General features: G+C 34.5%; 1 protein-coding gene across 1 annotated transcript; it reads left to right on the forward strand.

The window, feature by feature from the left end:
• The first annotated feature begins 10,560 nt into the window (after positions 1–10,560).
• Positions 10,561–24,110, forward strand: LOC128191976 (collagen alpha-3(VI) chain-like). Its single transcript, XM_052864375.1, has 21 exons — positions 10,561–10,694; positions 11,120–11,368; positions 11,804–11,953; positions 12,219–12,662; positions 13,019–13,192; positions 13,959–14,387; positions 14,863–15,027; positions 15,559–15,960; positions 16,043–16,204; positions 16,413–16,850; positions 17,047–17,214; positions 17,331–17,750; positions 17,864–18,046; positions 18,184–18,255; positions 18,453–18,617; positions 18,750–18,822; positions 18,906–19,075; positions 22,785–22,970; positions 23,049–23,176; positions 23,283–23,625; positions 23,904–24,110. The coding sequence occupies exons 1-21, from the start codon at positions 10,631–10,633 to the stop codon at positions 24,014–24,016; spliced, it is 4,698 nt and encodes a 1,565-aa protein (XP_052720335.1). The 5' UTR covers positions 10,561–10,630; the 3' UTR covers positions 24,017–24,110.
• The last annotated feature ends 588 nt before the right edge of the window (positions 24,111–24,698 follow it).

Below are 24,698 nucleotides of genomic sequence, written 5' to 3' on the forward strand. Positions count from 1 at the left end.
GGTCATCGTCTGTCGTCGGCTGCCAATTAAGGGAGCTTCAGATCGCCTATGTTATCAATCACATTGGGAACGATAACAAAATCGTACACGATAATGAAGAGGACCACGACAACTGCCACCGCCAGGCCAATGATGGAAACCCACTTAGCTAGCCGGCCTCGCCGGGCGGATTCCTTTTGGTTACCTTTAAAGAAACTTTTTGACGACAGCAAAGAGAGAATTATAGCAGCACATCCAAAAGGAAAATTGAACAAGAGAGTGATCAGAGCAAGGGTCAGATAGTTCTGGGGTTTCCTTGAGATTGGTGACGTCTGTCTGCCCGTTGCCTCGCTTTCGGGGTTAGTTTCAGTGACGCTACATTTCGATTGGATGATGGACGAGTTGGAGACGGACAGGAAGTGAACTGTAGTCCTCTCTTCGTTGTCAGTAATTTTTCTTGGTGGCACTTCTTTTTGTTCATTCAGAGTTAGCGCATCTGTCTCCATTTTCATTATTCAATGTCTGAAAATAATATTTTATAATGTTAATTATAAAGCACTTTGATCAATATCACAACACGACCCTGTAAAAGTATAGTTCCAGTCTGCGATATTTTTTAATATTCATCATTTCCTGGTGCTCTACCAGCTTACGTCTAAAAAATAATGCTAAAAGGAATAATATAAAATCCATATATGTTAAGAACATTAAAAATGGCATTGTTCTCTCTCGATTAAAGTACTAATACCACCTTGTCTTGGTCGTTAATTTCTTACAAACGATTACCTGTCACAAACAATTACATGCGATGCAGTTTCATTTCTCAGAATGTTGCTACACCAATTTTTACCAGAGAGTAATGGTCTTGACTTTCAATGTAAATATTCTCCCATATATTGGGAAAACAAGTTCTCTTTCTGAAATGTGACTCAAAGAAACAATCAGATATAATGTCAACACAGTTGTCATTACTTGTGGGTAAGGTCAGAGTCTTGTGACAATCTTGTGTTCATTGGGACGTATTTTGCCGATGCGAAACTTGGTATATGACCTGACACTTTGCGGCCATTTCCTAGAGGCTGAGGACTAATTGGAAGAACTGATTAAATCGAGACTCAAAATGTAATAAATCGTCCTGAATATAGCAAGAATTGCTGATAAAATGTCAGGCAATCGATTAAGGATGGGTTTTATGGCTTCTGCAAGACATAGCAATGTAAGCTGCCAGCCACCAACAATAGATAGCTAGTCAAACCAAGCCATTGTTATAATATCATTTAAACAATAAAATGCTTTCTTTGGTGATTCATTCGGGATATGAAGGTAGCGACATTGCAGAAAAAATACATAACCCGCGTTAGTGGGTTATGTAATTTTCTTCTGCAATGATCGCTACCTGCATTGCCCGAATGAATCATCAAAGAAAGCATTTTATTGTTTATATTAACATCTTTCTTTTAGCCAATTGATAAATTGATTATGAAAGTAAGTAAAATTCACAAAATTACTGTTAATGTACGTAAGTACGTTAACTAAAAGAAACAGCCAAATCGTCTCCTGTGAGACTTTAAGTCTGACGTCGTCATGATTATTTCGTGCAGGCCGTGATTTTTCATAGGTAGTTGTAGGTCTCGACCAATCGATAAACTGGACGTGTCAATTTTGGTCCTGTCACTTATTTGTCAGTTTCAGCCGCTGTAGATTTCGACCAATCAATAAACGGGGCGTGTAGATTTCAGTCTGGCTGTTTCTATAGAGCTATGAATTAACTATAAGTTTCCGTAAGAAATAAAGGGAATAATCCTTGGTAGATGTAAATATATCCTGATATTGTTTTCTTCCAACATGAGTTTTTTCTTAAAGCGGACTGGCAATCTGTATTGTTGAGTGTCACATGAATGCTATGACATGGAATGTCTTGTTTACTTGAAATTTGTTTTCGCTTTTATTGCTTTTTCTTTTTATATTTAACCACTAACGGTGAGATTTAAGACTGCATTAACACAGGAACAAAGAAATGACAGCAAAGCAGTGTTTTTAATTCAATGGCTTCTTACCCCCAACCCTATGTTGTTACATAGACATTAATAGCTTACTATCCCTTCAGGACAGAAGTGGGTTCTCAAAAGGTTTTTTTGAGACATCTTTTTATAAAACATAAAATAATTAGAATAAAATAATTCGACGATATTTAAATGTTTTATGTCAGATAAAATTATAAATCTACCTTAATTAATTTTATATTTAAAGATTACTACATGACATTGTATGCTTAAGATTATCATTAGCGAGATTTAACACAGATAAGAATAATTATTGATGTTTTTTATAAAAATATTTTACTGAATCAATAAAGTATTCGTCAAAATCCGTGTTTAGTATCACTGTCTTTATCCTCAATGTCATGAAGCGCCGAACTGAACACCCTTGACGAACAAGTTGACAATATTAAATGTCTAGCAGTATTCGCAATATGTTTGATACGAATGATTATAAATCTAATCTCCTGCAAAGACATTTGAGGTCTGATATTGTTTCGATGTTTAGCGTGACCATATAAGAAAAATACCCAACGGGGACAAAAAAGAGTTTGATTAGGAGCTCAATGTGAGAAATTGGTATTACAGTCAGTTATATTTAATTGCTGATATGAACTTGCTTTCACAGATTCTAAGTTACGAGTTAGTCTATACTGATGATCGTGGTACTTCAATAATACATAGGAGGTGTTTAAATAAATATCATAATAATTCTCATAGAATATATATGTACTCATAGATATAATTTTTCGTTTGCCTAAAATGTCTGAATGTTATATGTACACGAACTTCTTATGAAAATTAAAAAGTCCAATTACAGTGAGATAATTTTGGGGTTTTTATTTTATTTTAAAAGCTATCAAATACATGATAAAAATATTCGAAAAAGTCAAATTTCTCATACCCTTTTATCAAAATCGTCAGCATAAATTTGTTAATACAATGTTGTTAAAATTGGTGTCTAATGCATGCAAGAAGAATATTTAGCCTGTGAGAACTGTCGTATTGTGTTTTGGTGATGTCACTTCAAGTATGTTTACATATAACGTTTGTTCACCCAGATGATATTTTTCTTTTCGTACAGACGCATGGTTGAAAAAAAAATTCAAACTTAAAAAAGTTAAAATTTTTAAACTTTGAATAAAAAAATATTTGATTTTGAACTTGCGTATACGTATTTACATGATTGTATTAAGTGATGAAAAGAAATTGAAGAAAAAAAAACACACGTTAAATTGACATCAAAAGTATTTTATTCGGCGATTTGAAATGAATTAAGATACCTAATCAATTGTTTTTTAGTGTAATTTTTGTTTTTTTGTTCATTCATCTATGTCAAACACGAGCAACGTTATAAATGTGTCACCGTTTCCTTGGCGACGGGTCTTCAGAACAATTTTATTAATCATGGGAATTTCATGTCCCATAATGAGATTTGCATTCGTCGACAATTTTTCCAAATGACATTTCAAGTTACAGCGTCTGCTATAATAAAAAGACGGGTCTTTGTTTATTACATGAGAATGCAGCCTCCAGGGAAGTTATACCATCGTGAAAGCGGCGGAAACAGTGAGCGCTCGAGGTGAAGGGCGCATGAAAATGCTTCAAAATTCCCATTTGTTTGTCACAAGTAGAACAGTGAAAACAACCACAGAAAACAAACGACGTGGGTTCTTTCATCCTGTAGAGCATTATCAATATCAAAGCATCGATAAATTGAAGTCTGCTGGAAATAATAGGCAAAATACGGACACCTTATTTGAAATATGCAGCCAATATAAACAACAAAAGATTCAAACTACCACCGGAATTACACCTCACATCTCTTCGGATACCCACAGGTGTTCCAATAGATTTCTCATCGACGAGAAAACGAGGACATTACCCTAGGGTATCTGTTAATACATTGGGGTGACAATAAAGCTCTGGCTTAAAAACCTTATTTGTAATGACATGAATGTCATAGAAGGTGCGACGATTTAGCTACTATAGAGGAAATATCGCATGAACAAAGAAATTACTATATGGAGTATACAATGTATTTATTTCAACAGATATTAAAGCAATATGAGCTGCAATTTTCTTGTTGAATTTTTTTTTATGAAAATGTTATTTTCTGCTAAAATTACAAAAAATATCATGGCTTTTAAATTTCTGTTAGCTTTATTTTTGTGGGAAAAGCAGTTAAGAAGCCTTAATTGAAGCAAAATTGAATTATTGTCATCCTGTACAAAATTTTATTTGCTATATATTCCTTAGAAGAGAAATCTTTCTTCTGACAATCATTAATGATTAATCGTATTTTGCAGTTCACCATTTTTCTTTATTCATCGGCGATTATTTGTCATGGAATAAAATTATTATTGAATCTACACAATGGATTTATTTTACTAATCGTTTCTGTTATGGAAGTTCCTATTAGAACATTGATCAAACATGCACATAGAACATTAACTAACCAAGGGAAGTGTCAGACGTCAATCGACGTCCTTTGTGTCAGTTACACTCTCCTAGTCATTGACCACTCATAACAGCACACAGTTATCTATCACGACAACGACCGGGTGGTGCCGAAGTCTTCAACTTAAGGAGGCTGGGTGGTGCCGAAGTCTTTAATGTAAGGAGGCTGTGTGGTCAACAAATTACCCATCAGATCTACCTTTAATTTATAGACGTGATTTGATGCAAATCTTTACGCATTGAATCATTATTTTTTGAAAGATGTAGTCTCATAACTGCAGCAATGTGTGCATACAAATCAAGTAACGCGCGTTAGTTAAAACTTGTCATTTTATTAAATCATTTTAACCTTTGAGTACCTTGTATGTGTTACGGTCCTATAACTGCAGTATTTTTCCACACACTTTACATCCCAAAAAATATTTGGAATTTAAATGTAAATTATTATTTGGCCAGGAAAAAAAATTATATGCATAGTTATTGCTTGTAACTTTGATTACAAACTCCAATATACTCGTATTCTGAATAAATTAACAGATTTCTGTGGCTTTACTCCAAGAACCGCATGTGCACCAGAAATGTTTTACAATGTACTTCACCGTAACTAAAGAAATCTAAGAAGAAACGTAATAACACTAGACCCACCCCCCCCCCTAACAACAACAACAAAAAAAGAGAAAAAAGCTGTGTCGTATAACCAAAGATTTTTTATTCGATATGTTTAGACTAAAAAGTTTATTTAATAGGCTCATTTATATGATACATAATGACCAGAATTTCAACAGCCTCATGAATAGTCGGGTCATTGCGCTAAGGCCATTGCAAGTTTTTTCTTTGTTAAGCGTCCATCCAAAACTCAAAAAGTTATCTTTCTATCAGGAAAAAAACATAAACCTTAGAAAATAAAACACAACATTAAAAGTTCAACAAAATAAAATTTGTTATATATTTTGAAGTATTTTCTTCACTTTGTAACAAAAATAACAAATACCTACAATATGATTGCCATTTTGAATGTTGTTATATTTGATTTCTGATCTGGATTTAAAAATGTGACCCTGAGCCCGACATATGAAAAAGTAATCTAAATCTATGAACAAAAATTGTGGGTTTTTTTAATTTTTACATCTCAAAACCAATCCGGACGCTAAACATAGAAAAAACTTGGCCTAACCCTTTACTATGAACCATTTTTACTATATCTAATAATTTTTGGTGAGTTACTATGAATGAACTTATTTCGCTCAGTCATTTTTTATCTTCTTTGATATTAACTTTAGTTTACATATCGGGATGTTTATACAAGTACTGACGCCTTCATTTAACTGATAAAAAGTCTTTAAGAATCCTGTCCCGTGTGATGTGAAAACAGAGAAAGAAAGAATATACAATGCCCTCATTGTAATTAAAATTTTCTTGAGTTCCGTACGTTTTAGTCAATCGATCGGGAAATGAAACCAATCTGAATTTTTAAAGTTGGCCTGGCTTATTCTTGCACGGGATAATAACATGTTAAATTCATGCAAATGTCGCAATAGAATGTGTTACGTTTTTCTTTTTAGAAATTGTACACAACTTAAATTTGACAGATTTTTTTTTGACAATCGAATAAAGTATTCGTCGTCCCTTAATTTTAATTTCAACTTTTTCAGTTGTAATGATGAAACATTCATTAAAAATAGTTTTAAAAACAGCTATTATAATGAATATAAAAGGTGAACAAAAGAAAATACTTACCGGATCATCACATCATGTTTCAGACCAGAGGACAGCTGGATTCTGAGCGATACGTCGTTCTGGCGTCCCTGTATCTGACGGTTGTCGTCAACATTACCAGAATATCGATTTTGAACCTACTGTAGATTCAACAGGCTTTGATTTCACGCTAATGTACAAATAAATAAGCAATATACAACCATTTCTACTTCCGGTTCGCTTTCCGAAAGTTCGAAGTGAAGATTGCATTGGATGTCACGTAATACAAAGGAACATAGTACATGAGACAAAAGACAGATTTAATCGCTCGTAATTTAAAACACATCAACACGATGAATAGTTACCGCGTGTTTCTGTCGGTTATCGCGTCACGAATATAAAAAAATATAGGGTTGAGTTGTCCGAGATTAAAAGATGAGTATAAGAAAGGTATAATAACGGTTCCGAGCCAAGCTCACACAGGTCACAATATATTTACATAAGCCCAACCATGCCAAACATGTGATAGAAAATTGTGAGGCAGAGAGTTGGCACCTTTCGAAAACAACAGAAGAAAAAAGAAAAGTGAATCAAATTCACTTTGAGCCTCTTGTTGACCCAGGTCTAGGTTTAATTTCAACATTTATATGGCGTGATTTAAGAAATGAAGATAATAATTCTTCTATTGATCGACGTATCAAAGAAAAAATTGACCGGAAAACTTCATCAATGCGCGTAACAACAATAATAACATCTTGGTGTGGCATTTTAAAAACATTCTGAGATCCCTTTAAGTGAAAATATATTTCTTTGCTAAATTTTTTACCCGTATCACGGTTTCTTCGTAAACCAAATTGGATCATAGTTTTACATCTATTTCTGTCCATCTGCGTATAAATATTCAACTCCATTAATTCATCATGATAGCAATATATATATATATATATATATATATATATATATATATATATATATATATATATATATATATATATATGAGAAATACTTTTTTGTCTCATATTTTTCTTTCTCTGTTCTTAATCCTACATGGATTCCAATTTCTTATATGCTGCAATAACACGTATAATATTATGAACTTACTATATTCTGTAACTATTATTATTATATAATTCAAATGTAACTGAAAAATCAGTTGTAACTTTGATCCTTGTTGAGAGGACTAAAAGTACTAAAATAGGCATAGCCTGATGTCCAATCCTATGTACTATGAGAAATAAAAAGGCAAGCATGCGCACAACATCAGACAGAGTGCATAAAATCAGAAACATTCAAAGCCAAAATGATAGAAATAAAAGTTGTAATACTTGCCAACAAAAATGAGTGTTGAGATATTTTTTCTCTCATATGCATCTCATATGCATCTCACACATATAATCATCCGGTCAAAAAGTAAGAAATCAAATTGCAATTTATAAACAACAGCAGTCTTCATTTCACTCTCTTGGAAAAGTTTAAACGCCCAACAGCTTAGAAATCAAGGAAGTTAAAATATTCCGCCATTAATTTGATCTAGCACCTAGTTCTGATATCATGCCAAGCTGTTTTTATCTCTGTACCGTACCATGCTACCATTTCTAATCAATATAAAGAAGCATTTCTGATGTTTTACTTTGATTAACCAGGTTCAGCAAACATCTGATTGTCTTATCACACCTTGTGAACTCAAACCGTCTATTACGTTCCTGCAGACACATTTGATGGCTATAGTTTAAAAAATACACATCTATACAAGGTTCTCGTCGCCATCTTGAATTTCTTTTGATGAGAGTACCACCACTTTTCACGTTTTGCCTGAAACTCAACGACAAAACTTTTTGCACCTGAAGTTCGGTCCTTAAAACATCTTAGCATACACACAATTCAACAAAAACACGTTAATAAAATTTCTACTCGATCTGTATGTACTCCTTCAGAAAGAAAAAATAACTTACGTTAATGGTTTAAAGATTGTTTGTCAAAATGTTGATGACGAAAGGATTGGGCACACATTCTAAATACTTTCAACTTCCTCTCCTACGTAGTATTTCAGTGTTTAAATTTTTTTAAACAGTGGTCATTTAAATATGGAAAAAATTGAAACTAACACGGAAAATCTACAATTTTAAAGAATACTTTCTAATTAAAGTTAAACTAGAGGTACTGTGAGCAAGCTCTCAATTGATACCCCCCCCGCTAAGAAAAAAAATCATAACGCACGTATTTTTGCTATTATAGAAAATATTGGATGAATCTATTTTACTGTCCTTTTTCTATAAATAACAACTGCTCTATTTTTTTTTATACTGTTAATGCTAATAGGAGTAAACAAGCCAATTTCTATCCTTTAATTCCATTTTATTTTAAGTTAACTGTTAATGCATGAGGACATTTGCATCCTTCCGTTAACAACCATGACTCGAATCAAACGAAATCCACGTCAAGCAGCCATTTAATATTTAAACATTTTGAATTATTGGTATACTGAGCCCGATGTTTTTCCATTTTTTCCCCCCACATATCCCCCCCCCCCCAAAAAAAAAAAAAATTCATTGGGGCAGGCCATTTTCAGAGAGACGGGAATGAAAATCTAAAAATAATTTTATGTGGCCTGCTTTGTGTCAAATCTTAGCTTCTAATATTTCCATTAAAACAAGACATGACACAGACAGAATTTAGCATTTTTGAAACAATGACCTTGAACTTTCTCAATTGACCTTGGGTCAAGGTCATGACACACCCTTTGGTCATAAGCAATATTTAGTTAGAAGATTCAATGCTTCTCAATAAGAAAGATATGGACCGGACACGAATTTTGCATTTTTTCTGCCAGTGACCTTGCCCTTGCCCTAATGACCTTATGTCAAGGTCATGACACATCCTCCAATGTTTCTCTATAAGAAAGATATGGACCGGACAAATTTTTTGCATTTTATCTGTCAGTGACCTTTACCTTGCCTGAATGACCTTGGGTCAAGGTCCTGACACACCCTTAGGTCATAAGCAATCTTTCTGTAAAATAAGAACTTCCAATGTTTCTCCATAAGAAAGATATGGACCGGACACGAATTTTGCATTTTTTCTGACAGTGACCTTGACCTTGCCCGATTGACCTTGGGTCAAGGTCATAAGCAATCTTTCTGTGAAGTAAGAACTTCCAATGTTTCTCCATAAGAAAGATATGGACCGGACACGATTGCACAGACAGACGGACGGACAGACGGACAGACTGACAGACGGACAAGGTGATTCCTATATACCCCCCAGACTTTGTTTGCGGGGGGTATAATAAAAAACGACAATATTTCTTTATAAGCCATAGAACTTTGGGAAATTTATTTCCATTTTCTGGTGGACTCATGAAATCTACCATAGTAGAATACCAGTGTTTAATATTTGTAGATTATTAATTTAAAAATTGACATGATACAATTCATTTCTAAGAGCATAATATTTTTCAGAAGAAAAAAAATAAGTATTTTCTATTTTTCCACAAGACCACAAAAATTTATTAATGAAAGTCCATCTAAAATGGTCTTTATTCAAAATACAATTACGTCTAGGTCTAGTTTCCAGTAAGGTTCGCCATAGGAGATAAGCGAAAATAAATAGATATTCTCGTTATAAAGAAAAAAATCTATCTAATACAAGAAAATATATTCATTTCAATGTTTGATTTGATTTTTCAGAAACCTCTGTCAAGGCATACAAAAACTTTTTGACGTTTACACCAGTGCGGCTATTGTTTCAATCTTTAGCTGTGCATTTGGTAAATAAATATATCTCGAACACGATTTTGTTTTTATCTGTCACCTATTGGTGTCAGAATTGTCACATAGTTAGACTGGAACATTATTTATTGCACAATCTTTGACTAAGAGTTACTGTGTATACAGGTACAGCTATTCGAAGGCCCGGCCCGTTTCATTTTCACCAAATACATTTTCATCAATTTCATCTTTCGTACATCGGTGACCCAGGATTTTTCGTTATTAGAAGCCCTCTTTGAGGTTTTATTGCTTTTGTAGATCGAAATGAATCATCGCCAGAATCATCCATGACAGAATTTTGAAATTGGAGGAAAACGCGATTAGATTGCTCCAAACAGAATTTATGATATAGGTGTTTACCCTTACCAACGTGTCGTGTACTAGATTTGTCCCAAACTCAGTCCTGCCTACATATCAAATAAATATCACCATGATATCTGCCATCTCGGTAATCATTTGAACGCCCCGCTTTGTATTTTAAAAATTGTTAATTAATAGGATAATAGGATAGCCAATGTTAGATAATTAAATGTCTAAACGATTGATTAAAAGATATGATTTACATTGTCTCAGAGGATAAAATCAACGCCTGTAGGTGTTATTTGTTTGTCATGACACCCCTTCTTGATGCAATTAATATTTACCACCTACTGTCAAACTTGATTCATTATGTACAATATCTAGATAAAAATGACGGCGGTAATTCACCTCGTTTCTCTAATCATCGGATTAATTTGTTTTGTACAACAATTTGGTGAGTAAATAAATAAATATTGTCATGACTGTTGGGAAAAATAAGTTTAACCCCCCCCCCCCCCAATCCACCAAAAAAAAAAAATAAAAATTAATAATCATGATTTGTGTGAGGAAAAAGTGTTCGATATTTCCCTCAGGTGTTACCTTCGGGAAATACAAATTTTCTTTGGGGGATAAATCTTCATATCTCATATCTTCATATCTCCCTCACCCTCATGCAATCAATGTACAATGTTGACGTTTTTAATATACATATATAGGACTTATAATTTGATTTATAATATTAACCTCGATCATCGCTGCATGTTCTTTCTTTGTTCGTTCACCGATTGAATAAAGCAATATTAATGTCTGGACAATGTAATTCCATTTTTTAAAAGTATTTCTGAATCATTAAAGAAACATTTATTTCCTTTTCCAAAGACTGCACAACAATCTCTGAAGGATCAACTTCCTATAGTGCTTGTTCATCCCAGAACTATCTCCAAATTACGTATGCAAGTTGGTACTGTAGCTCAACATCCTACTCCAACTCGTGGACAGTGACATCTACTGTGAATTCTAACTGTAACTACAATACTGCGTGCACTCTACAAGCCACAAGCAGTTGGCTGGGAGGCGACCCTTGTCCTGGATATATTAAGAATCTTGAGTGGAGTTATTCCTGTCATTGTAAGTAATTGTTTCAGGTTGTTGTTTACTGCCAAATTAAAAAAAAAACCTCAAGCTTTCTGCACGATTACCTCATTTGTGCTGTTAAAAATTTGCTTTAGAAATGTTCATGCAACTTGATTCTTTCATCGAATATATTTAAGATCATTTTATTACATGGCTCTTTATTAATTAAAATGAATGAGCATGTTGATCAAATTAATAACTAAAGGTTTCTAGCTAATCTGAGGTAAAGGATAGAATGTTTCTAAATAATTATGACCTATCTCATGCAATAAGTAGACATTTAATGAGAGAGAGAGAGAGAGAGAGAGAGAGAGAGAGAGAGAGAGAAAAGAGAAAGCTAGCTAGCTAGGTACAATTGATCAGAAGAAAATTAATATGTGTCAGAGTATTTTTGAATACTTATTATATAATATAAATGCATTGATTAAGCTTTTTGGGGTAGCTGGGATTCATGGGATCCTTGCCCCGGAGATTGTACCACCCACAACATTGCCAGGCGCCGAATCTGTGTCAAACCAAATGGAGAGTGTGGATCAGCCCCAGCGGATTATAAATCTTGTAAAGAACTGGGATGTTACTGTAAGTATTGTATTCTACCTTTTTCGTATTTTTTGGATCTTGTTTTTATTCCTCATACTATGAGTTGTGCTTCATAACAGATTTATCCAGACTTGACAAAACAAGGGTATTCGAGCTACACATTGTTTAATTCTTCAATATTCAAGTCTATATTGATTGCTAATTCCATTTAAATTTCAATGAACCCTTGATATTTAAAATATGTTATAATGAACTGTCCTATCAAGGTTTTCGTAAATATGATATAGAATACTGTTGTTTCTAGCATCGTCAGAAATCAGCAGAAATACCCCAAATGACAACATCTACTATAGTCTGACCCCCGACTGTTTTGTCGCCACAGGAAGGACGTCCGTCGCTTTCAGAGCACGAGCAAATAATAACCTCCATATAGCCTTGGGTAGTGAAGACAGCAGCTCAAGTGGTACTCACTACGTGATTGTATTCGGACACTCAAGTAACACAGTGTCTTTGCTTAAATTTGCCAGAGGCTCGTCCTCTTGTGACAGCTACACTGGATCGGTCCTGAGGCAAACTTATTTTGACGAGTTTTGGTTTTCTTGGTCCGGAAGTTACCTCCGTGCAGGCAGGGGCAGTACAGTTGGAAGTGACCAAATCATGAGCTGCTATCATGCAACACCATACACAGTCAACTTTATAATGATAGCGACGGGAAGTGGTTCATCAGGGGAATGGAGATTTCCTAATGGTGTGTGCAAAAAACAAATCTCATAAATTTGATCGTAACACAGAATTTAAGCATACAAGGAACACGTTTATAATCAATTCACAGTTTGCATAATTTTCTTTGTTTTTTAATTTGTTTAGAAAAGTAAGTTTCTCAGAGGGAAAACTATTTTCACTAAAAGAATTAAAAAAAACCAACCACACATTTAAGATTGAAATTGGCAAAAAATGTATTGGATAACTCAAACATTGAGTAAACTTAACGCTGTTTAAAAAACGCTGAATGGCGTCTTTTACTGGACCTCTGTGAGAGCTATTCACTAATAACATTTCTGTTAAGTACATTTGTTACCCTTTTCTGTTTGTTTTGTTGACCAGATGTTGCTTGTAAGCACGTTACAAACTCATATGTGAGCATCACCATTGACGACACATCTTGCAACGGAATAAGTTCCTACGCGTGTAACTCTGGATACAAACAGGTCGCAGGAAACACACAACGTACATGTGGATTTGGTGGAATTCTATCTGGATATCCTCTTGTTTGCTCTGGTTTGACAAATTTCATTCTCTGTCAGTGTGTTGAGGGCAAATACCAAAGTTATACCAAACAGTATATAAATTGTACCTCTATGGTGGGTAACAGTTGAAATTGACACCCCGAGCAAATCATTGTCAACCGACTGTTATCTTCCCTAACGGGCACTTTTTATTATATTTTACTAAACTTTCATGTTAAATACTGTAATCTTATTGGTTTAAACGGAGTTTATAATCCGTTCTATTACCCTCAGCGTAAGTAACACAGTTGCCAATGGATAATACAACAAATTATTACATGCGGGTAAATTATGAGCGTACGGTTCACCATTCATTTCACGTCAATTCTACATAAAAGCAGTAAAGTTTTCTTTGAACCTAATGCACTCAGTATAATAAAATAAATTGTGCCTGTTTGGGAGGGTAACAGTCAAAATTGACACCCCTCAAAAACCATTTTCGAGCGACGCAAATCGCTGGTAGACAATGGTTTTCGTGGGGTGTCAATTTCTACTGTTACCTTTCCAAACAGGCACAATTTATATAGTACTGCATGTCTCGATTTTAAAGAACGCATAATTGACTTCTTTCGGAATGACGTGAAATCTACGGCGAACTGTACGCGCATTTTTTACGCGCATGTAATAATTCGTGATTATAACCGTTGCCAAATGTGTTACTTACGCTAAGGGTAATAGAACGGATTATAAACTCCGTTTAAACAATCGAATTTTAGTATTTAACATGACAGTGTAATAATATTAATTATTTGTTCCAGTTTCCACTTGTAAAATCGACATAGTGTTCATCGTCGAAGCTTCGGCCTACACTTCTTCGATTCATTCAGCATTAATAGCAGCTATTGGCGATTTGGCGGGAAGTCTACAAATTTCAACAAGTAATATTTTAGCTGGAGTCATTACATATGACGATACTGTGGACCTAAACATCGACCTCAATGACTACTACTCCGCTTCGACACTGGATAGCTACATTACATCAATACCTATATCAAACGCTGCCTCTGCCGTAAACCTGGCTGAAGCTCTGCGAGTAGGATTTTACGACTTCTTCACATTATCCAAAGGAAATAGATTCACAGCTTTCAGACACTTTGTTGTGATTGCAAAAACGTATTCTTCACAGACAGGTGCAGCCGTTGCTGATCAAATCAGACTGAATCTGAAAAATCAACTCTTCACAATCGGTAAACCAATCCCTTTTTTAAGTTTTACGGGATGTCGTTATACCTAACTGTAGATAGAAGTGCTATTCAATCTTAAAAGACCATATCAAACAAATATTTTTTCCAAAAAAAAAAAACAAACAAAAAAACAAAAAAACACCCAGAATATCCTTGCGTAGTTTCTACTTCTTAAATTAAACATATGATTTTGTCGCATTTTATCTCAAGACTTTTTTTTATTTGCAAATACTTTGAACCAGTCAACCAACAGCAAACTTTCAACAATAAAACGTGTCTTTGTATCATAAACAGACATCTATGTACTATTTCCTCGGAAGATAAAAAAGTTTATCATCAGAATCGACAGCAGCTATATCCATGGGCTATCGGGAAATAGTTGTGTCTCTGTACAGTAGTCTTGGAACATTCTTTATAGCCAATAAAAAGTGCGTTATATTGAGTGTACATTATAGAATATATGTTTTAATTATCACAGGTATTTCCCCAACTGCATCTCTAATCGCCGATTTAAAAGCCATTGCTGGGGATGATAGTAGATACCTTCAAGTTAGTTCGGCGGAGGAATTATATCCTCAGTTTAACACCCTTTTCAACAATATAGTTGTATGTCCAGATTTATCCTTTGAGCCGATGACTCTTGGTAAGATCTGCTTTTGTCACAGTACAGATACTTTCATTTGATAAGACTTAAAAACTTGGGATAACGATAAACATATATATATATGGAAACGCAACAAAAATGTTTAGTGATTGTTTTAATGAGTATCAAATTAGCGTTTCTTGAACCATTTGATTGTTCCAAAATGTGTTCATCAAAGAGACAAGATATACTGGGTTATAAAAAATGTAAGTTTATTTACTAAAATAACTTACTGTACGTGTTTTTCTGTAATGTGTATTCAAAATCAATTTTGCAAATTTATAAAAATACAATCGCCATACAAAGAACTCCATTAAAATAAGTATGGGGTATATTAGGGATATTGAGCATTTGCAGAAGTAATGGATTTCAAATTATTAAACCCTGAAATCAAAGTGGCAAATGTTTCTCATTACACCGCAGTGTAATACGGTGTTTTATGTTGAACAATTTCTTAAAATGAAACAACTTCAAAAAATTGGACTACATGTATCTATTTTTCCAGCATAGTTTTTATACTCTCTGTTTTAGATTGTGAGCTGGATATTGTGTTTATCGTGGAAAGATACAATTTGAGATACACAAAGAGATTTCTGGCGGAGTTGATGGACAATATCACTGTATCAAGTAATGGAATCAGAGTCGGTATGGTTTTATTTGATTCTGGGGCATCAACAGTGTTTAACCTAAACACTTACACTTCCTCTGAATCTGTTCGAAGGGCCATTGAATCGATCTCGGAGACGAATCATACCGACCATTTGGTAGACAAGGGATTGATAGAAGCCCGGGACAATGTGTTTACGGCCGCTAGAGGTGATCGTACGGATGCCAGTAATTACTACGTAATTATTGTTGGACCATTCGAAAGTTATCCGGAAGCAGTAGCAAAGGACATAAGGAGTATTGGAAGCAACTACGTCTTCTCCATTCGTAAGTGTTTCGTTTTCTGTTAAAGCCGCGGTTTTTTTTAAAATAGACAGCAAATTGATGTTTATGTTTTCATCATTCTCAGATATAGGTAATCAGTACCAGACCGAATACCAGAAGGCCGTTGATACCTGTGGAGACTACACCAAATATACAAACGTGGATTCTTACGAAAACCTGATTAACTTTAAAAATGATATTCTTCAAAAAATCATCTCATGTGAGAGTGTTAACATAACAATCCCTGGTAAGTGATTACATGAAGCTCATATTTTAAGCCTTCATAAGCATTACAAATTCATAAGATCTATTCTTTAAGTCATAGATTTAATAATCTCTAAACCCTCTTTCCAAGATATTTCTTTATGGGTTTGTATGTCATAAAAGAAATTCGTTTATTGTTTGATTTTATTTCGAATATTTCTAGGTTTTTCAATTGTTGTGTTATATTTTAGACTGCCCATTAGACATTGTTTTCATCATGGAAGATACAGATGAACTGAGTGCCACAGAATTTAACGACATGAAAAGCTTTTTCGTAAGTTTGGTGTCCCGTATGATCATTGGAGACACTGCAATTAAGGTAGGGGTGGTGACTTACGCTGATGGGGCCACCACTGCTTTCCCGTTGAACCAGTACTCTACAGCCAATGGAGTCATTACCGGAATCACTAACATTAACCAGGGAAGTAATGCCTACAACAGGAGCAGCCGTTACGTGGATAAAGCCCTGAAATATATCCAGATGGAATTCTTTACCACAGGGAATGGGGACCGTTCTAACGCCGCAAACTACTACATTCTTCTAACTGGTGGACCGTCTGCTGGAAATAAAGCTGCTGCATTTGGATCGGCAATTAGATCTATAGCTTCCAGTAATCTATTCATTGTTGGTAAGATAACACATGTATCATTCTTTTCATAATCACATATACAAATTTTTATAATTTATGATTAGCTATAACTTTTGAATTATTATATTCGTCCATCAAAATTCAAGCACATCGCAACAGAGTAATTTTGTTAATATAGAGTAATTTTGTTAATCATTCATCATTTAGATAAAGTTATATATTTGGCTTATTTTAGGCGTTAATATTTCCTCGAGTGATGACCCTGAATTTCTTGATACCGTGGATGACGACAAATACCTGAAGGCCGTCAACTTTTCTGTTCTTCAATGTATCAACGATGTGGTCGTTCCCAATATCACTCAGTGTCCAGACTCGGTCACCCCGGCTAGTTTAGTCTCTCCAAGTAAGCTACGAAAGTCTACGAGTTAATCCTCTGCAAAAAAATTCCATGCTTTGAGCCAACAGAAATAATTTTTACAAAGATTTTATCATGTCAGGCTTATAAAACTCTAATTTCAGGTTGCCAACTTGATATAGTTTTTATCATGGAAAGAACAGAAACATCCTCCCATGAAAACTACGTGTTCCTGAAAAGTTTCTTCTCCAACATAGCACTACAGTTGGATGTATCCAGTAGCACTATACGTATTGGAGTCGTTACGTACGATACAGATGCGTACACAACAATCGCCCTGGACGCGTACATGACGCCTACAGAAATCAGCTACCAGATTCTGAAATTACAGGAAGGTACAGGCAAAAGAAACATGATCGACACCGCATTGGTTCACACCAAAAATAACTTCTTTACAGCAGCTAATGGAGACCGTGCGAGCGCTGCTAATTATTACGTGTTCGCCATAGACGGCGTAAGAAGTGGTGCCTCTATCCAGGCGGAATATATTATGAAAGGATGGCCCAGCACAGTGTTTGCTATTGGTACAATAATTTTATGTTAATAAGTATCATGGTGCATGAAATTAAAGATATTTTGTTTGTCATTCTGAAAGATAGAATTTATTTTCTAAGGATAAATCGTTCTGTCATTGTAGATATAAACAGTGGTTATGAAAAAGAGTATAGAAGAACAGCGGGGGATAATAGTCGATATTTTTATGCATCTTCTTATGCGAATTTATCCGCCATCGAGTCTGACGTCATAGCAGCCATCACGAAATGTCCTGTTCCACAACCAGTGACCACTACTGACGGTTCTCTCATGTTCGCCGATGTCTGTAAGTACTAACGAGGGGCGTACATTTATTTGATATGACTGACCATTTGTCTTAATTGCTTTGCATTGATTTCATTGAAATGTATCATTTGCTTTACAAATGAACTAATGTTAAGTGATTTTACTTCATACTTTTAGCTGCCCCTTGCTTGAACAGTCTGATCTATTTATATCCCGAGGACCTAACAGAAGGAAAAGATGGAGGACAAAGTATGTCACATAACTTAAATTTTGTGTTTTTGGTTGTTTGTTTTCATTTTTAGTGAATCATCAAATAGCTTTTTGAAAAAAAACTAACAATATTCTATCGAGAAGTGAAGAAAAAAGAATGATAAATTCAATACATGAATTGAAATGAATGATCAGGCGATTATATTATAACATTTGATCAATTGTTTTCCTTTTAGACACGATGTACTTGATGACTGATTTTGTGTATACCATAACAAGTTGTTCACGCATCACTTCTTGGGAATTCTCTCATTGGAAATCTGGATACATTGACTTCATGGTTTGGAGGCCAAGTGGTAGTAATTATAAACTGGTGGCTTACAACACTATCTATGTTTCAGGTAACTGACAAAACAAACTTTTCCTAAATGAGAATCGAATCACTGTCAAATATGTGTCAAATGTCTTCTAGAATAGATTTATAATTTCTTATCGAACAGAATTATAATTAATACAATAAAAAAAAACTGCAGGCAAAAATACCACAACATACACGGTGGTTGAGTACGAGAGGATTGCTGTTCTTCAAGGTGACCTCATAGGATGGTAAGAAGATTTCCTCAAATTTGGACAGAACGTCAAAAATGATTTTATGTAGTTTCCTTTTTACATTTTTAATATTTTAAAAGGCGTAGTAAAGGAGATAACTTAGTTACAAGTGGGCCGTGTTTAGGACCATGTGCGGAGGGATACAAAGCGTCACCAAACAATGTTCAAATTGGAGAGGAGTTCGATTGGACAAACTCGGGCACGTCGATAAATGGAACTGCATATGCTATTAAAGCATGCATAGAAGACAGTGAGTCTAGCAATTATGCATATTAAGTTTGAACTGCTTTATGTGTTGTTGTTTTTTTGCAGTGTTAATACTATTCACAGGGAATTTTATAAAAAAAAAAGCAACGTTGGAAATATGGATATTCAGAGGAAAAATAACAAGGAAGGACGTCATCTTGGATACTGCCTCGCTTCATCAGCTAATTTCTAATTCAAATTGTAAAACTAAACACATGCGCCGATTCAATATTTATTTTTATAAATGATTCTTCTTTAAGACCTTACTTCCAGTTAATCCTATTTACGTCTGTATTAACAAATTTTATCTCATATGCAATACTTTTACCTTTGCCAAAAATGTTTACGAGAGATATCAACAAGTTCGTGAATGCATGTGTAAAAAAGAATTAATCCGGATTTGATCATGAGATCTTATAAAAGTAATCATTTATATTGGAATATGAATTGGGGCATATGTTGGTATTAACAGATTGGATAAACAAATATACCTGAAGAAGCGAGGCAGTATCCGTGATGGCGTCCTCCTTTGTTATTTTTCCTCCGAGATACCCATCTTTAACAATCCATTTTTCCGACACAAGTCACTGTGCTCTACTTTGTTTTAAGTCCCTGATTTATAACGTGAATATAAATGCTAGAAGCTAGTATATAGTCAATATAAAGGCGAAAACAATTTTCAAATCAGTTCTTATATATGTTTTCTGTGTAACCCCCTCTACACCTCTCCTCCCCCATGTAGATAGTGATTATCTTAAAAGACCCCGCTCTGAACAATTTACACGAGGGTAAAATGCATTTAAGGGGAATTTGCTTTGACCTTAACATTTGGATCAAAATAAATGTTCAAGATAATTGGACATTCTTCGTTTAACACCCACTTTACAATCAGCGTTTAAGCTTATGGTCTGGGAAGATATGTATTTTTTTTTAATTAGTTAAAGTAATGCTAACAAAAAAAAATAAGCTGAGTCAGAGTTAAACAGTGTTGCTTGTGTAAGCGATGTGATCAATTGACTTCTATATGCTATCGTAGGACAGTTAAGGACGTCATCTTGAATACTGCCTCGCTTCATCAGCTAATTTCTAATTCAAATTGTAAAACTAAACACATGCGCCGATTCAATATTTTTTTTTATAAATGATTCTTCTTAAAGACCTTACTTCCAGTTAATCCTATTTACGTCTGTATTAACAAATTTTATCTCATATGCAATACTTTTACCTTTGCCAAAAATGTTTACGAGAGATATCAACAAGTTCGTGAATGCATGTGTAAAAAAGAATTAATCCGGATTTGATCATGAGATCTTATAAAAGTAATCATTTATATTGGAATATGAATTGAGGCATATGTTGGTATTAACAGATTGGATAAACAAATATACCTGAAAAAGCGAGGCAGTATCCGTGATGGCGTCCTCCTTTGTTATTTTTCCTCCGAGATACCCATCTTTAACAATCCATTTTTCCGACACAAGTCACTGTGCTCTACTTTGTTTTAAGTCCCTGATTTATAACGTGAATATAAATGCTAGAAGCTAGTATATAGTCAATATAAAGGCGAAAACAATTTTCAAATCAGTTCTTATATGTTTTCTGTGTAACCCCCTCTACACCTCTCCTCCCCCATGTAGATAGTGATTATCTTAAAAGACCCCGCTCTGAACAATTTACACGAGGGTAAAATGCATTTAAGGGGAATTTGCTTTGACCTTAACATTTGGATCAAAATAAATGTTCAAGATAATTGGACATTCTTCGTTTAACACCCACTTTACAATCAGCGTTTAAGCTTATGGTCTGGGAAGATATGTATTTTTTTCCATTAGTTAAAGTAATGCTAACAAAAACAAGCATTCTGAGAGTATTGCATAAGCAATACACGTCCCCTACCGGTTTGTATTATTCTATGAAAGCTTCCAAGCACACAACTATTTCAGAGCTATTGTAAAATGTAAACGAGATATCATGCTTTAATCAGAGAAAAAAGAACAGAGGAAATTAAAACTATATGGTTGATATAGAAATTAAATACAAAATAGGTGAAGTAATACTCTTTATTTCATCTCCTGTAATTTCGCCAAGTTTATTCTGTATTCGCTGGTAAAAATTTGTGAAAACAATGCACTGTTATGCACAATATCATTTCTTACCGTCTTCTGTACCCCGAATCAAACCAAACAGTTAAACAGCCCAACCCGACAACGAACCCGATTGTAATAATACAAAAAAAAACCCTGCCGATTAAATTTACAACACAATGTTTAACATTTTTTTACAGAATTTATTTTTTTGTTAGATATGATAAAAGGAACGGTACAAGTAACGCACGATATTATTACTGACTACATACTGGTCTCGTTTATTCAATACACTCCGAACCCGATAACGAACCCGAACATTAAAAAATTGGAATATAAAAAATTAATTTTCTCGAAAATATGTCAATCAGACGCTACAAAAGTGTAAACTTGATCTGTAGTTTGACATTTTGAAGCTGTTCAGCAAGTTTCATATTATTCCTCAAATGCATAAAGAAAAAAAGTGTGGAAAACTGAAGTGGGACAGACAGACGGACTGACGGACGGACAGACAGACGGACTGACGGACGCAGAGGAAAGCTATAGTCCCCTCCGGTGAAACCGGTAGGGGACTAAAAATAAGCTGAGTCAGAGTTTAACAGTGTTGCTTGTGTAAGCGATGTGATCAATTGACTTCTATATGCTATCGTAGGACAGTTATTAGTCCCCTATCGGTTTCACCGGAGGGGACTATAGCTTTCCTCTGCGTCCGTCAGTCCGTCTGTCCGTCTGTCTGTCCGTCCGTCAGTCCGTCTGTCTGTCCCACTTCAGTTTTCCACACTTTTTTTCTTTATGCATTTGAGGAATAATATGAAACTTGCTGAACAGCTTCAAAATGTCAAACTACAGATCAAGTTTACACTTTTGTAGCGTCTGATTGACATATTTTCGAGAAAATTAATTTTTTATATTCCAATTTTTTAATGTTCGGGTTCGTTATCGGGTTCGGAGTGTATTGAATAAACGAGACCAGTATGTAGTCAGTAATAATAGCGTGCGTTACTTGTACCGTTCCTTTTATCATATCTAACAAAAAAATAAATTCTGTAAAAAAAATGTCAAACATTGTGTTGTAAATTTAATCGGCAGGGTTTTTTTTGTATTATTACAATCGGGTTCGTCGTCGGGTTGGGCTGTTTAACTGTTTGGTTTGATTCGGGGTACAGAAGACGGTAAGAAATGATATTGTGCATAACAGTGCATTGTTTTCACAAATTTTTACCAGCGAATACAGAATAGACTTGGCGAAATTACAGGAGATGAAATAAAGAGTATTACTTCACCTATTTTGTATTTAATTTCTATATCAACCATATAGTTTTAATTTCCTCTGTTCTTTTTTCTCTGATTAAAGCATGATATCTCGTTTACATTTTACAATAGCTCTAAATTGTTGTGTGCTTGGAAGCTTTCATAGAATAATACAAACCGATAGGGGACGTGTATTGCTTATGCAATACTCTCAGAATGCTTGTTTACCAGTGCAATTTAAACACAAATTTTGGCTTTAATTTTAAACAGGTTTTTGTATAACTATCTAACACTTTTTCAACTGTTATCACATTTCGTTATATGCTATATAAGTTATAATAAATTTAATCATGAGCATAAACAATTTCCATATTACAGATACAGCAATGGCATTTTCTACACCGACAATCAGCGCAAAGATACCTGACCATTTACCTGCCGGATCTTTTGTTACGTTACTGGAGCCAGATGGCGCAGACTACGCTGAAGTAGTTAATTATACCGTCTTGCAACACCCCTCGTATCCAAATTCTATGGAATATTTTAATGTTGGCGAAACATCGGGTATTGACCTTTGTTTAGAATTTTTAATTTCTTTGTATTTTGTTCTATAACAAATTGACTGATTTCTTTTTTCTTCAGGCCAAATTTCAGTGGCTAAAAGGCTTTTGAAAGCCAAAGTGTTGAGTGATTATGCCTTCCTTATCAGGGCTAAGGATTCTTGTAATACAACTGCAACGGCGACAGTTTCTATTCAAACACAGAATATGGTAAGTTTAGAGATACTCTAACAATGTTTTTCACCCAGCGTCTGAAAGCTAAAAGTATTACATTCTCTTTTGTATGAACATTTTGCTTTAATTCGTTTAATGCTAGCCCCCTGAAGTCCTTGGTATGCCCAATATCATTTCTATAACAGAGGAAACCGAGGGAGATACAGTATTGTATACAACAATTGTGGAAGATCCCAGCGGGGATAGCGTTTGTTGTTCATTAGAGAGTACGTTACCCAAGACTAACAATTTTGTGGTTTTCGGCAATGACACAGGAATCCGTGTCAATTATTCCATCATGGCCAGCGACGCACCTGCATTTTCTTACAGACAATATAATTCTTACATCGTCAAGTTATGTTGTGACGACGACGAAGACAAATCTACAGGAGTACTTATTGTCAACATCAAGAAACCAAACAAAACAACAACGTATGAGCCGCCAGGTGAGTCTGTCTTTATTTCCGATGTCGTATCAGTAATCTTCAGAAATAAAAGAGAAACAAATAATGTTAAAAATGTTTCCAAAAATTTGCATTTATTCTAAAAATAATTTGAAATACCGGGACACATCTTATCATATTAAATATAATTTATGTAGGTTACCTAAATGAACAGGTCATTAACGTGTCTTTTTATTAAACCGGATGTAGCGTAAATACTTAGTAAAGCAGTGTACATAATGTACTACTCCTTCTAATAAATTTTATATATTTTTTTTCAGGGTGGTTCATGATTTCGATAGCAATATCATGTACACCTATTTTCCTTATGGCTTTAATGGCGTGCGTTGTACTGATGCAAACCATGTTTGTCCCAGAACAAAGAGCTGATTGACAACATGTTCCAATATTTTTTTTTCAAACAGCAATGTTTCTGTATTTACTAGTATTCATTATATCTCTGAAATAAATAAAAACTGTTTCACGTGTCCAATTATTACCGCCATGAAAGAATTAGGAACCTGTGAATGGCATTTAGCCATGTACTGAAATTAATTCATTATGAATCTGTTGTGAGCAAGTGAATATTAAGACATCAAAAGGACAGAGAAATAACTATTTTTATTCTGTAATTGCTGCGCTTGTGAAAACAGTCAACCAGCGACACAAATGGAGAGTTTTTCTTAAAAAACATCAATTTTCTATTGAATCTATCATAAAACATTTAAATAAAGATGTGTATTTGCTCTAAAATCTAGGTGAAAATCTGTGTAATTTTAACAAATTATCAAATGAAAATCTTTCTTTGGATAAACGAGTTGGATCATATGCCATCGCAAACCATGAGAGATATCCCTTTTTGTGATCGGCTTCGGCCGATCACTGTTGTGTCCATATGAGGCATCCGGCAAATGCTTCCATGTGCGCATACATTCCGCTTGCATAAGTAGTTCTTATAAAAATTTGAAGCTTTGGTTTAGTATTTATATAACATTTTCTCACTTTTATTTCAATTAATTTACCTTAAGAGATGCAAACATACATTGAATACAGTTCGACCTGTTAATTCAAGAATG

Source organism: Crassostrea angulata, chromosome 7 (assembly GCF_025612915.1).
Source record: "Crassostrea angulata isolate pt1a10 chromosome 7, ASM2561291v2, whole genome shotgun sequence".
Classification (NCBI taxonomy): Eukaryota; Metazoa; Mollusca; class Bivalvia; order Ostreida; family Ostreidae; genus Magallana; species Magallana angulata.